The sequence below is a fragment of the Salmo trutta genome, chromosome 21 (genome assembly GCF_901001165.1).
Source record: "Salmo trutta chromosome 21, fSalTru1.1, whole genome shotgun sequence".
Classification (NCBI taxonomy): domain Eukaryota; kingdom Metazoa; phylum Chordata; class Actinopteri; order Salmoniformes; family Salmonidae; genus Salmo; species Salmo trutta.
Window position 1 is genome coordinate 41,613,327 of NC_042977.1, and position 16,295 is coordinate 41,629,621.

General features: G+C 42.5%; 1 protein-coding gene across 1 annotated transcript in view; it reads right to left on the reverse strand.

Annotated features, from left to right (window-relative positions):
- The window catches only part of klhl24a (kelch-like family member 24a), a 48,272-nt gene extending 37,202 nt beyond the window's left edge, over nucleotides 1-11,070 (reverse strand). Inside the window, exons 1-3 of the mRNA XM_029705726.1 lie at nucleotides 10,814-11,070; nucleotides 7,190-7,293; nucleotides 6,070-6,914 (exon numbers count right to left, since the gene is read on the reverse strand). Of these exons, the coding sequence (XP_029561586.1) occupies nucleotides 6,070-6,914; nucleotides 7,190-7,264 (920 nt within the window). The 5' untranslated portion in view covers nucleotides 7,265-7,293; nucleotides 10,814-11,070. The remainder of the gene's footprint in view (nucleotides 1-6,069; nucleotides 6,915-7,189; nucleotides 7,294-10,813) is intronic.
- Nucleotides 11,071-16,295: the final 5,225 nt, after the last annotated feature.

The following is a 16,295-nucleotide window of genomic DNA, read 5'->3' on the forward strand; positions in this document are numbered from 1 at the left end:
CAGAGGAACATAGACAACACAGCTCTACTACAGAGGAACATAGACAACACAGCACCACTACAGAGGAACATAGACAACACAGCACTACTACAGAGGAACATAGACAACACAGCACTAATACAGAGATACACAGACAAGACAGCTCCACTACAGAGGAACACAGACAACACAGCTCTACTACAGAGGAACAAAGTCAACACAGCACTACTACAGAGATACACAGACAACACAGCTCCACTACAGAGGAACACAGACAACACAGCTCTACTACAGAGGAACACAGACAACACAGCTCCACCCCAGAGGAACATAGACAACACAGCACTAATACAGAGGAACACAGACAACACAACTACAGAGGAACACAGACAACACCACTACAGAGGAACATAGACAACAGAGCTCTACTACAGAGGAACACAGACAACACAACTACAGAGGAACATAGACAACACAGCACCACTACAGAGGAACATAGACAACACAGCACCACTACAGAGGAACATAGACAACACAGCACTACTACAGAGGAACATAGACAACACAGCACCACTACAGAGGAACATAGACAACACAGCACTACTACAGAGGAACATAGACAACACAGCACTACTACAGAGGAACATAGACAACACAGCACTACTACAGAGGAACACAGACAACACCACTACAGAGGAACACAGACAACACAGCTCTACTACAGAGGAACATAGACAACACAGCTCTACTACAGAGGAACATAGACAACACAGCTCTACTACAGAGGAACATAGACAACACAGCACTACTACAGAGGAACATAGACAACACAGCTCTACTATAGAGGAACACAGACAACACCACTACAGAGGAACATAGACAACAGAGCTCTACTACAGAGGAACACAGACAACACAACTACAGAGGAACATAGACAACACAGCACCACTACAGAGGAACATAGACAACACAGCACCACTACAGAGGAACATAGACAACACAGCACTACTACAGAGGAACATAGACAACACAGCACCACTACAGAGGAACATAGACAACACAGCACTACTACAGAGGAACATAGACAACACAGCACTACTACAGAGGAACATAGACAACACAGCTCTACTACAGAGGAACACAGACAACACCACAACAGAGGAACACAGACAACACAGCTCTACTACAGAGGAACATAGACAACACAGCTCTACTACAGAGGAACATAGACAACACAGCTCTACTACAGAGGAACATAGACAACACAGCACTACTACAGAGGAACATAGACAACACAGCTCTACTACAGAGGAACACAGACAACACCACTACAGAGGAACATAGACAACAGAGCTCTACTACAGAGGAACACAGACAACACAACTACAGAGGAACATAGACAACACAGCACCACTACAGAGGAACATAGACAACACAGCACCACTACAGAGGAACATAGACAACACAGCACCACTACAGAGGAACATAGACAACACAGCACTACTACAGAGGAACATAGACAACACAGCACCACTACAGAGGAACATAGACAACACAGCTCTACTACAGAGGAACATAGACAACACAGCACTACTACAGAGGAACATAGACAACACAGCTCTACTACAGAGGAACATAGACAACACAGCACCACTACAGAGGAACATAGACAACACAGCACTACTACAGAGGAACATAGACAACACAGCACTACTACAGAGGAACATAGACAACACAGCTCTACTACAGAGGAACACAGACAACACAACTACAGAGGAGCATAGACAACACAGCACCACTACAGAGGAACATAGACAACACAGCACTACTACAGAGGAACATAGACAACACAGCACCACTACAGAGGAACATAGACAACACAGCTCTACTACAGAGGAACATAGACAACACAGCACCACTACAGAGGAACATAGACAACACAGCACTACTACAGAGGAACACAGACAACACAGCACTAATACAGAGATACACAGACAAGACAGCTCCACTACAGAGGAACACAGACAACACAGCTCTACTACAGAGGAACAAAGTCAACACAGCACTACTACAGAGATACACAGACAACACAGCTCCACTACAGAGGAACACAGACAACACAGCTCTACTACAGAGGAACACAGACAACACAGCTCCACCCCAGAGGAACATAGACAACACAGCACTAATACAGAGGAACACAGACAACACAACTACAGAGGAACACAGACAACACAGCTCCACCCCAGAGGAACATAGACAATGCAGGTGAAAAAACGAGACAGCAATGAGATACAACTCAGCAACACTACAATCCACGCCAGTCAGTCTGATTCATGACTATAGTGAAAAAGAGAAGGCAGTACGCTTCACAGCGTAATTCACAATGTGTAATATGTCATACTTTATTCACATGATTGTACTTATCTACCTGGCAAAATACTCAAAATACACGTTCTTCTTAAGAACAGAAAAAACGTGTTAAAGGCCACTGAATATCAATGACCTCAGTAAACCATCTGAATGGGGCCCTATCTGCCTCACTGTTTGGAAAGTGCATGCCAGGGCTATGACGTGATCTCCTTCGGTTAGGGGGAGCGATTCACTGCAACTTCACCCTCTGTGGTACTGTCAACATTCCTTCATCCTTTATAATTCAACTTCACCCTCTGTGGTACTGTCAACAATCCTTCATCCTTTATAATTCAACTTCACCCTCTGTGGTACTGTCAACAATCCTTCATCCTTTATAATTCAACTTCACCCTCTGTGGTACTGTCAACAATCCTTCATCCTTTATAATTCAACTTCACCCTCTGTGGTACTGTCAACAATCCTTCATCCTTTATAATTCAACTTCACCCTCTGTGGTACTGTCAACAATCCTTCATCCTTTATAATTCAACTTCACCCTCTGTGGTACTGTCAACAATCCTTCATCCTTTATAATTCAACTTCACCCTCTGTGGTACTGTCAACAATCCTTCATCCTTTATAATTCAACTTCACCCTCTGTGGTACTGTCAACAATCCTTCATCCTTTATAATTCAACTTCACCCTCTGTGGTACTGTCAACAATACTTCATCCTTTATAGTTCAACTTCAGAATATTCTAGCTCTAAATCAAACTCAATTACATTTGACCTTTATTTATACAGGGAGTCAATATGCTAGCCAACACACTTTCCCCATACCTTTCTGTTTAAACATAGCACTGATAATGATGAGTGCAGGTCATAGGTCAGAAGCTGAGGTCAGGGGTGTGTGGCGCTAAACTCTGTTGGCAGGAGCTGGAAGTAGAGGTCCCTGGGGCTATACACACACACACACACACACACACACACACACACACACACACACACACACACACAGACACAGACACAGACAGACAGACAGACAGACAGACAGACAGACAGACAGACAGACAGACAGACAGACAGACAGACAGACAGACAGACAGACAGACAGACAGACAGACAGACAGACAGACAGACGGCAGGCTCCATGCCTGTTCTGATCTGCCTGGATACTGACACGGTACTCTTGAGAGACACGTCACCTCCCTGCTAGCTAACTGGCACCCAGCGTCAAATAATACTTAACCCAGAGAACTCCACAGACAGGAGAAAAGCACTGTTGAAACCAGTGACTGGAGAAAAGCACTGTTGAAACCAGTGACTGAAGAAAAGCACTGTTGAAACCAGTGATGTCTAAAAACCAGACGTGTCTATGTGGCTTTAAAGACTTAAACTTATCTGCTAACACCCATCACACATACTCTAACATGTAACACAGATATACATAAAACATCATACATACTCTAACATGTAACACAGATATACATAAAGACACATACATACTCCAACATGTAACACAGATATACATTAAGACACATACATACTCTAACATGTAACACAGATATACATAAAACATCATACATACTCTAACATGTAACACAGATATACATTAAGACACATACATACTCTAACATGTAACACATATATACATAAAGACACATACATACTCCAACATGTAACACAGAATACATAGACATCATACAGAAAATGATATGTGGATGAACTCATCACACACACTCACATGGACCTATGTATATCGTACACAAACAAACATCCTTCAAATAATTCCTTATGGACACAAACAGGGCTGTACGTGACTCGCTGCTTCACTACTGCTATTCAAACTAGACCGAATGGTACGAATGTTTCAGGCTACAAAGGCTTGCAACATAGCAGTTATTCTGGCAGAAAACTAGAATGTGTATGGACAAGCTCTTCCACCTCATGACACAATTTCATTACAAAACAGGATTATTAAACAAACCTTCACTCAATGAAGGCTCTGTCTGCACAATAACACAGCAGGCACACACTCATGTTGTAACTCAAAACCATCTACTGTGGTAGAGAAAACAGTGGAGTACTGGGTCTGACACTCTTCCTCTTATCTTTCAGTCATCTCTGTCTTATGCTTTCTTTCTCTCTCTCTCCATCAATCTCTGTCTGTCTGTCTGTCTGTCTGTCTGTCTGTCTGTCTGTCTGTCTGTCTGTCTGTCTGTCTGTCTGTGTCTTTCTCTCTCTCTCCATCAATCTCTGTCTGTCTGTCTGTCTGTCTGTCTGTCTGTCTGTCTGTCTGTGTCTTTCTCTCTCTCTCCATCAATCTCTGTCTGTCTGTCTGTCTGTCTGTCTGTCTGTCTGTCTGTCTGTCTGTGTCTTTCTCTCTCTCCATCACTGTCTGTCTGTCTGTCTGTCTGTCTGTCTGTCTGTCTGTCTGTCTGTCTGTCTGTCTGTCTGTCTGTCTGTCTGTCTGTGTCTTTCTCTCTCTCTCCATCAATCTCTGTCTGTCTGTCTGTCTGTCTGTCTGTCTGTCTGTCTGTCTGTCTGTCTGTCTGTCTGTCTGTGTCTTTCTCTCTCTCTCCATCAATCTCTGTCTGTCTGTCTGTCTGTCTGTCTGTCTGTCTGTCTGTCTGTCTGTCTGTCTGTCTGTGTCTTTCTCTCTCTCCATCACTGTCTGTCTGTCTGTCTGTCTGTCTGTCTGTCTGTCTGTCTGTCTGTCTGTCTGTCTGTCTGTCTGTCTGTGTCTTTCTCTCTCTCTCCATCAATCTCTGTCTGTCTGTCTGTCTGTCTGTCTGTCTGTCTGTCTGTCTGTCTGTCTGTCTGTCTGTCTGTCTGTGTCTTTCTCTCTCTCTCCATCACTCTCTGTCTGTCTGTCTGTCTGTCTGTCTGTCTGTCTGTCTGTCTGTCTGTCTGTCTGTCTGTCTGTGTCTTTCTCTCTCTCTCTGCATCACTGTCTGTCTGTCTGTCTGTCTGTCTGTCTGTCTGTCTGTCTGTCTGTCTGTGTCCTTCTCTCTCTCTCCATCACTCTCTGTCTGTCTGTCTGTCTGTCTGTCTGTCTGTCTGTCTGTCTGTCTGTCTGTCTGTCTGTCTGTCTGTCTGTGTCTTTCTCTCTCTCTCCATCACTGTCTGTCTGTCTGTCTGTCTGTCTGTCTGTCTGTCTGTCTGTCTGTCTGTCTGTCTGTCTGTCTGTCTGTCTCTGTCTGTCCGTCTCTGTCTGTCTGTCTGCCTGTCTGCCTGCCTGCCTGTCTGTCTGTCTGTCTGTCTGTCTGTCTCTCTCATATTTCTCCTCACAGAGGCAAAGGTGGGTGGTTCTTTTCTTGAGCCGAGAGTAAAGTGGCAGTGGTTTTTGTTTACAAACGGACATTCTTATCCTTCTTTTTAGAATTACAGTTAATCCCCATAAAATGATTGTAAAAGATGAGTGACAAGCCAAGAGGAATTAGAGATTACATATAATCTGTCTTCCAGTTGACTGGCAGGAACAAGGAACTGTACCGTATTCAGTCACAACACTTCCTCATATTTGAGAGGTCCCTAGTGCCTTCAGGGCCTTATAATAAAAAAATGACTATTTGAAGGCATGAGGTGAATTCTGCCTTACCTAGATGTGTTGAATTGTTCTATCCATAAAGCTGTGCCAAATACAATTCCCCTTGAGGGACAATGCAGTTCTATTGAATTTAATTGACTGACCAAGTCTCTGAACTACACTTCCCAGCATCCCCTGCACAGTACCTGCGTGGGCGGGTCCTGGGGGACATCATCTCGTTGCCCAGTACGTGGTACCGCCGGGCCTCGTGGAGGAGCTGGTAGCACTCTGGCGCCGTCTGGATGATCTGATCTCCTTCCACTGTCTGGACAAAGTAGTTTGGGTGCAGCAGGGGCAGCCGGACGTGGTGCAGCAGGTCCTTAAGCACGGGCCTCCGGGGCTCCACACTGTGGTACACCCAGCGCATCACCGCCTCAAACACCACCTCCTCCTTCCCGATGGCCAGTTCGTCACTGCAGATGTACTCCTCCAGCTCATCTCTCCTCAGGTCCAGGAACTCCTCATGCTGCGCCACGTCAGGGAAGTTGGCCAGGGCATACGAGCGGCAGCGGCTTGCCAACTGTTTCAGAGCGTGGGCGTCGGCGAAGCGTTGGATGCCCAAGCAGTTGCAGGGGTCGAGCTGGTCTTCCAGGAACTTGGCGCAGGCATCGCGGAGCGTGGAGATCTGGAAGAGGCTGGAGGTCTCGAAGAGGAACTGCACGTTGTCGGTGGTGATCTTGGCGCGACCCGTGTAGACGTAGCTGAGGAAAGAGTCCATGGCCTCAGCCAGGATGCCGTTGATCTCCACCAGCATCTCACGTGACTCGCGGTGGTCATTGCAGAACATGGCACGGAAGTAGGAGGAACAGGCAGAGAGCACAGCGCGGTGGCAGGGGAACTCGCGGCCCTGTACGCTGATGACCACGTCGGTGAAGAGGCGGCTGTCGCGGAACTCGTTGAACACCTGCAAGATGGCCTCCGAGTGGGAGGAGCCGGAGGAGAACTCCAGAACTTCATTACCGGTCAGGGTTTTGGAGTCCACTTCGAACACCTTGGAGGGATGAAACAAATGAGTTTAATTTAATTTTAAAGGCCTATTCTGTAACTTTTAATCTACAGTCAAAAGTGATAACCCTGCACTGGTTTATAAACTGGAAGAGGGGGTCTTGGCCATGTTCCCGGTTTGTTTTGCGTCTTGGAAAAATTAGGTTTTATATGTTTTTATTAGCCACTTGAGAAATAATTGACACACATTGCCCTTCAAAACACTTGTCAAGACTAGTAAGAACTCGGAGTTGTGATAAAATGAGTGTGTTTAGTGAGCACCTTTCGTTTGACGGCGGGGGAGTCCCTGGTCCCAGAGTCCTCCCTGTTGAGCCGTCTGCCCAGGATCAACACCATGGCTGCTGCCCTATAGACCGACCAGATACCTGGAGGGATAACAGGAAATAAGCTTAGAACGACCAGATACCTGGAGGGATAACAGGAAATAAGCTTAGAACGACCAGATACCTGGAGGGACAACAGGAAATAAGCTTAGAACGACCAGATACCTGGAGGGATAACAGGAAATAAGCTTAGAAAGACCAGATACCTGGAGGGACAACAGGAAATAAGCTTAGAACGACCAGATACCTGAAGGGACAACAGGAAATAAGCTTAGAATGACCAGATACCTGGAGGGATAACAGGAAATAAGGTTATAGACCGACCGGATACCTGGAGGGACAACAGGAAAAAAGGTTATAGACCGACCGGATACCTGGAAGGAAGGATAACAGGAAATAAGGTTATAGACCGACCAGATACCTGGAGGGACAACAGGAAATAAGGTTATAGACCGACCGGATACCTGGAGGGACAACAGGAAATAAGGTTATAGACTGACCGGATACCTGGAAGGAAGGATAAGAGGAAATAAGGTTATAGACCGACCGGATACCTGGAGGGACAACAGGAAATAAGGTTATAGACCGACCAGATACCTGGAGGGACAACAGGAAATAAGGTTATAGACCGACTGGATACCTGGAAGGAAGGATAACAGGAAATAAGGTTATAGACCGACTGGATACCTGGAAGGAAGGAAAACAGGAAATAAGGTTATAGACCGACCGGATACCTGAAGGGACAACAGGAAAAAAGGTTAAAGTGGTACAGTAGATATGGGTGATGATCAAGCATGTAAATTTGCTGTTTACTCGTTTTATAGGTCTATTTATGCTGTATATTTAATTCAGATTATAAATGTGTTACATGTATGTTATAACCCTATATAAGTGTATATCAGGTTATATGTGGTGTTATACCTTAAGAAACAGTAGATCTGATTGTGCATGTGTTATAGACCTGTTATAAGCCTATGTAGCTCTAGATCAAAACTTACAATTGTTATAAATAAGTATAAATCAAGTTGTACAAGTCACTTGAAGTTGAACTTAACTACTGAACTTGAACTACTGCTGCTGTGACGAAATGGAGAAACCAAGTACACTCCAGAGGCAATAGCCATAAAGAAGTCACAAGGGAAACAGCCTGCTTTCCGCTTCAGAGAGAGAAAACTAGTTGTACTAACAATTCCACCATCTTCAGGGTAGAGCTGCTGTATCTTGCATCACAGTAGAGGGCTCAGAAACTCCAGCCATACGCACAGGGCCAGTTCCAGGCATAAGCGACATAAACGGTCGCTTAGGGCCCACAGTCGCCAGGGGGCCCCAGTCCCCAAAACAATTGTATTTCATTTATTTTTAGAACTCAAGCAGGGATCACAACTTACTATTGAGAGTAAGAATAGTAGAACACACCGGTTGCAATTTCAAAATGTGGTTGTGCATCAGCAGTTTTTCTCGTTATGTCAGTCACTGACAGTAAGCATGTCAGCTAACAACGCTTCGATTGGTAGTTAAAGTCTAGCCAGCTATCTAGACTTGTAGTAATCAAATACTGTACCCAGAGGCCCTAACCTCCAGGGGGCCCCGATTGATTTTGATATTTAAAAAAAATATATATATGTATATATATATATATTCAACTAGGCAAGTCAGTTAAGAACAAATTCTTATTTACAATGACGGCCGACCCCGGCCAAACCCTAACCCGTATGACGCTGGGCCAATTGCGTGCCGCTCTATGGGACTCCCAATCACGGCTGGTTGTGATACAGCCTGGAAATGAACCAGGGTCTGTAGTGACGCCTCTAGCAATGAGATGCAGTGCCTTTGACCGCTGCGACAAATATCATATTAACAAGGCATTAGTCACAAAATGTGTAGAATTTCTGAGAACTTGCTTTAAACTGCAACATTTTCTCTACACCCCATGGCAAAATGTGTAGAACTACAGGAAATTAACTTTGCCGGGTGGTGGGGGGCCCCCTAACCAAATCTCGCTTAGGGCCCCCAAAAGGCTTGGGCCGGCCCTGAATTATTATTAGTATTTTTTTTTAACCTTTATTTAACCAGGTAAATATGCACATATCTACAAACTAACCCCTTCCTCTGTCTCTGTACTGAAGCAGATGTTCCCTGGGACATAGTATTACAGCTGAAAAGGCCAGCAATCACAAGGACAATAGAGCTAGAAAGGTTGTTGTGCAATGGTGCATCAATCATGTTTGCTTTGAATGAAACTAGGTGAAGAAAAGATAGGCATCACCCCATCATGCTTTTAACAGTGAGCAATCTGCGACACCGGTTGAAGCCGGGCCTATAGTCTTTTCAACAGTGATCCTCTAACTGTGTGTGCCTAGGGGCATAGTCTTTGAAACAGACTGACTGCTAAACCAGATTAATGCCAAACCAGATTACCGTCAATTCTGGGAGAAGAGCCTCGGGGTCACTCCTTCTGAGTCATTTCTTTTTTCACTTCCAGAGAATGACAAATTTGGAGCAAAAAACAGGTATGCATAGGCTGTCTTCAGCTCACAGTTTTTACACGAACACGCACACACACAGGTGTACAGCCCCAGGACATCTATCTCAAACATCTATTTAATTTAGACGGGAAAATGACTCCTTCACTCTGTCTCATTCTGCCAGGAGAATCTGCGTGTTTTTTTTTTTACATAAAGATATATAGACGTTGACATTTGCTCATGAAGTCTTTGAGGCACTAGCGCGCGCTCTTCACTCAGGTCACGTGCGTGCCGTTACTAAATCGAGGCGGTTATTAACCGCAGCGCACGGGTCTGGCCAGCTCTCTGATGAACGTAATCACTCTCATCCCGGCTATATTTAACCTGGCGGACGCACCGCCAGACGCACAAGCGGAACAAAACACACAACAGTTTGCGTGTGTTATCCTAGTACACAGCTGCAGCACCTCCTAGTAATTGTAAGTAACACAAAAGCCAGGGTTTGCAAGTGGCAGTGCCGCCTTCCTTGACGCATGTAACATTCCCTTCTTATGACCTGTGTAGCTATAGGCTATATAAAGACCACAACAAAGTTAGCGGACTAAACTCCACTCTCCGCATGTAACAGCTATTGCATCTCTTATATAGCCACAGTGATCTCGTCTTCTTGTCACGTATTTTATTTTATTTTATTAATTACACACAATAAACAAGCAAATCCCCCAAAACTTTGAGCAGATTAAATTCTGATCAGAATTGACAGAATCAATGTTATGCAGCATGGAATCGAACATTATTATTATGCAGCAATATGAGGATTATGACTGAAAATGTTTTACATAAAACACATGTACAATAACAACTCCAAAAAAGTTAACTCGTGATATCTGCTATAGATGGTAGGCTTTTCAATTGTGTCCCATCAGCCAAAAACCGATGACTTATTCTCGGCAACCTTGAACAGTGAGCAATTAAGCTTAGGGCAACAAATTAATGGATACGGTATCTTGACCAAAAATCCAATGCCACAACTGAATACAAACGCGTATTGAAATGCACGTTATATATTACTTGCTATTTTTAATAAAGTACTTTACCTTATCCAAAATGTTCCGTATGAGCCGCCTCGGCTATTTGGAGTCGTGAAAAAATAAAAACAAGTTGACAGAAAATGTTGTTCCGAAAATTCTTGGTCCAAAAATGTTAGGATGAAAAGAGGTTTCTTTACACATAAAGAAAAACAGAAAAATATGTATTTCTCTATGTCCCAGACATCCTGACTTGTTATGCTCGCAGAGACAAAGAACTGTAACAAAGTGTAAACATCACAGCGAGATATAGGTCACATCCTCAGAATATGCCGACCCAGTCAGCTGGAATTATTGGTGCTTATGGGTAGTGTATTTCATAGGAAGTGGTTGTGCCTTAGAGTTGTGCAATCAGAAAACAGCACTTCCCAAAGCACCTCTGTCGTCCGCGTGGCTGGCCTTTGTTTGCAAACAAAACTTCCCTGAAGTTGAACACTTTTTCCACAAAAAAAATGTGTTGTCAACACCAGTTGTGTAATAAAGTGCAGACTATTGCCCAATAGTGCGATAGGCCTAATGAGTACTCATCAGGTCATTTATGATCATGAGTTGAGAGACAAGTGGACTGTGAATCAGACATACTTTAGTAACTTTCCTTAATACTGAAAGCTGACAAAGTTTTTACAATATAAATTGGATGGAAAACAAACAACAATTTACATTATTTTCAATCACACACTGGTCAATGACATATAGTTGTGTTGTATTGTACTGTCCTGTTTTTTAAAAATAATTTTAAAGCTACATAAAACAGTGAACTCTCAGCCATGTGGTAAACAAAGGGTATGTTTTTCAGTTGTAACCCGATATGGGGCACGTGGGTAGAACGGTTGAAAACATGCTGCTGCAGCTGCAAATCTCTACAGTAGGGAGGAGTTAAATGAATCATGTCGTAATTTCATTACAATATTGCACAATCCCATTTAGCCAAGGAAGGTTATCCTTAGAGAGCTACTTCCTCTCTGACCCATTTTCAATGTTTTGTCCCAACTTGTCAATGCCTTACGTCATCAGTCGAAAACCCTGTTTTGAAACACAATTGCCCTCTAGTGGATGTTCAATGCATATACACTGTGGCATTGTGAGTAATGAAAATAAAGCAATTTCTTGACAAAATTATTTTCGAAAAACGTGTTACCTTTAGTTTACATTGACATGACAGTTGATAGATAAGCAGGTTGTTACATAATCTGTTGTGGACAGACTGGGTAAATAATAAGGCATTTACCAAATTACCAAGATTTTAGTTCTGGGTTAAAGAAGATTAGTAGTTAGATAATATTTCTCCAGTTCCTGTGGTACTGTTCATTTGACATCCAGAAACAGATGTGGATTCCAGATGTTGTTGACCCTCTATCTGGTCTCTTTGAGGACTACAACATATATCTACTCATGACTAATGCCATAGTTGACCATCTGCCAAAATCAGTTTGATATCGAATTATCAGTGTGCATGTAAACCTACTCACTGTTAACTAACCATTCAGAAAATGAATTATCAGTGTGCATGTAAACCTACTCACTGTTAACTAACCATTCAGAAAATGAATTATCAGTGTGCATGTAAACCTACTCACTGTTAACTAACCATTCAGAAAATGAATTATCAGTGTGCATGTAAACCTACTCACTGTTAACTAACCATTCAGAAAATGAATTATCAGTGTGCATGTAAACCTACTCACTGTTAACTAACCATCCAGAAAATGATAGAATCAGAGAAAGCAGCTTGGTCACTTAAGTTCAATGTCAGAAGTGTTCATGTCACAGATTATTGGCGTGGGGGATTTGAGCTATCATTACTTTCTGAAGGACAACATAGAGGAGATGGGTTATAGCCTTCCCTGTAGCTCAGTTGGTAGAGCATGGTGTTTGCAACACCAGGGTTGTGGGTTCGATTCCCACGGTGGGCCAGCACAGAAAAAAAAAATGTATGAAATTGTATGAAATGTATGCATTCACTACTGTAAGTCGCTCTGGATAAGAGCGTCTGCTAAATGACTGTAAATATAAAAAATGTTGTCTCACTAGTTTGTTGTCACACTGGTTATTACTCAGAACTCAAAGAGGGGTGTGTCACCATTTCAAGATAAACATGTGTATCCTCCATGTGGTCATGTCAGGGTCACAGAACATCGAGGTGAGATGGAATATTAGAATGTTTTTATTGGTGAAAGTAAATATTCATAGCTTGTTATTTCTTTAATAAACTGTTGCATGATGGAAGTATTTATAAACAAATACTTTTATTGAAAACAGGAAAGGGAGAGCTTTATTTCAAGCCTATTTGTGAGTTTATTATAGGTCAAGCCATGTGGTAACTAGCATCTTAATTAACATTGGGGGGGGGGGGGGGTTGTCACATTGATGTTGGGGTTGCTGGTCATAATCCATCCCCATTACTAAAGTACTAAATGAGTTGAAAAGACACCTAGAAAAACTACAGTCAGGTCCATAAGTACTTGGACTGTGACACACTGCATCATTTTGTCTCTGTACGCCACCACAATGTATTGAAAGGAAACAATCAAGATGTGCTTTAAGTATAGACTTTCATATTTCATTTAAGGGTTTTGTCCAAAATATTGTATGAACCGTGTTGGAATTACAACCATTTTTTATACATAGCCCCTCCATTTTAGGGGCTCAAAAGTAATTGGACAAACTAACAATTATAAATTAAATTGTGAGTTTTAATACTTGCTTGTAAATCCTTTTCAGTCAATGACTGCCTGAAGTCTGGAACCCATAGACATCACCAGATGCTGTGTTTCTTCCCTGGTGATGCTCTGCCAGGTCTTTACTGCAGCTCTCTTCACTTCCTGCTTGTTATTGGGGCATTTTGCCTTCAGCAAGTGAAATGCATGCTCAATTGGATTCAGGTCACGTGATTGACTTGGCCATTGCAGAAGATTCCACTTCTTTGGGTTGCTTTTGCAGTATGCTTCGGGTCCATCTGCACTATGAAGCGCAGTCCAAGGAGTTTTGAAGCATTTGGCTGAATCTGAGCAGATAATATAGCCCTAAACACTACAGTATTCATCTTGCTGCTTTTGTCAGCAGTCACATCATCAACAAATACAAGGGAACCAGGTCCATTGGAAGCCATTCATGCCCACGCCATAACACTACCTCCACCATGCTTCACAGATGAGGTGGTATAGTATGCTTCGGCTCATGAGCAGTACCTTCCCTTCTCCATACTCTTCTCTTCCCATTATTCTGGTACAAGTTGATCTTCGTCTCATCTGTCCATAGGATGTTGTTCCAGAACTGTACAGGCTTTTTATAGATGTTGTTTGGCAAACTCTAATCTGGTCTTCTTGTTTTTGAGGTTTACCAATGTTTCCGTCTTGTGGTAAACCCTGTGTATTTACTCTGTCTTTTCTTGAATGTTGACTTTGACACAGATACCCTCCAGGAGGTAGACATGTTATTGATCTGGCCAACTGTTGTGAAGGGGTTTTTCTTCACCAGGGAAATCATTATTCTGTCATCCACCACAGTTTTCTGTGGTCTTCCAGGCCTTTTGGTGTCCCTGAGCTCACCAGTGCATTCTTTCTCTTTAAAGAATGTACCAAAAAGTTGATTTAGCCACACCTGTTTTTGCTATCTCTCTGATGGGGTTGTTTTGATTGTTCAGCCTAATGATGGCTTGTTTCACTGGCAGTGACAGCTCTTTGGACTTCATATTGAGGGTTAACAGCAACAGATTCCAAATGCCACACTTGAAATCAACTCTAGACCTTATATCTGTTCACTTGTAAACAAACGAATGAGGGTGTAACACCCACCTGGCCATGGAACTGAGCAGCCAATTATCCAATTACTTTTGGTCTCTTAATTAAAGAGGGACCACACATAAAAAGTGCTGTAATTCCTACACCGTTCACCCGATTTGGATGTAAATACCCTCAAATTAAAGCTGAAAATGTGCACTTTCAGCTCATATTCATTATTTAATTTCAATTCCAATATGCTGTGGTAGACAGCTAAAATAATAATAACTTGGTCAATGTCCACATTTTTATGGACCTGACTGTATTTTCCAGATGTTGAAAAGATGTCTATGTTTTCAAGTTTGGACAGCAAGCACAGCACAGTACAGTAGAGTTTAATTCAGCAGAGTACAGTCCAGTACAGTAGAGTACAGTGCAGTACAGAGTAATTCAGTACAGTAGAGTCCATTGTAATTCAGTAGAGTACAGTGTAATAACATGTTTAATGTGTATAGCGCTTTTTATTACAACAACAATCTCAAAGACGCTCTTATAAACAAAACATTTTGGTTAGCCTATTGACAGTTCTGGCTGGAAGATCTTCCACAGCCATCCACTGCAGTCCAGAACAGTTGAATTCAGTACAGTACAGTTTAATTCCGTAGAGTACAGTACATTAGAGTACGGTACAGTACAGTTTAATTACGCAGAGTATAGTACATTAGAGTACAGTACCATACAGTTGTGTTTAATTCAGTAGAGTACAGTACATTAAAGTACAGTACAGTTGCGTTTAATTCCGTAGAATACAGTAGAATATAATACTAAAGTACTGCACTTCTACTGTACTGAAGTGAACTATACTTCACTTTCTTTACTCTATTGTACTGTACTGAATACACTATACTTTTCTTCACTGAATGCACAACTTGTTTTACTGTATTGTACTCTACTGTATACTGTGCTCTACAGTACTGCACTGTGCTGAATTAAACTCTACTGTACTGTACTCTGCTTAATTAAACTCTGCTGTACTGTAGTCTACTATATACTGTACTGTACTCTGCTGTACACGGCTATATACTGTACTCTACTGTATACTGTGCTGTATTGTACTCTGCTGTGTTGTATTGTGCTGTACTCTACTGTATACTGTGCTGTACTGTACTCTGCTGTGTTGTATTGTGCTGTACTCTACTGTATACTGTACTATACTGTATAATGTGCTGTATTCCACTGCATACTATACTGTACTCCACTGTACTCTACTGTATACTGTACTCGACTGTACTCTACTGTATTTGACTGTATACTCTACTGTATACCGCACTGTATACTCTACTGTATACTCTACTGTATACCGCACTGTATACTCTACTGTATACTCTACTGTATACTCTACTGTATACCGCACTGTATACTCTACTGTATACTCTACTGTACTCGACTGTATACTGTACTGTACTCGACTGTATACTGTACTCGACTGTATACTGTACTGTATACTGCACTGTACACTCGACTGTACACTGTGCTGTACTCAAATGTATACTGTGCTGTACTCAAATGTACACTGTGCTGTACACTACTGTATACTGTGCTGTAAACTACTGTATACTGTGCTGTACTCGACTGTATACTGTACTGTACTCCACTGTATACTGTGCTGCACACTACTGCATACTGTACTGTACTCGACTAATGCTGTACTGTACTCTACTGTATACTGTGCTGTACACTACTGTATACTGTGCTGTACTCGACTGTATACT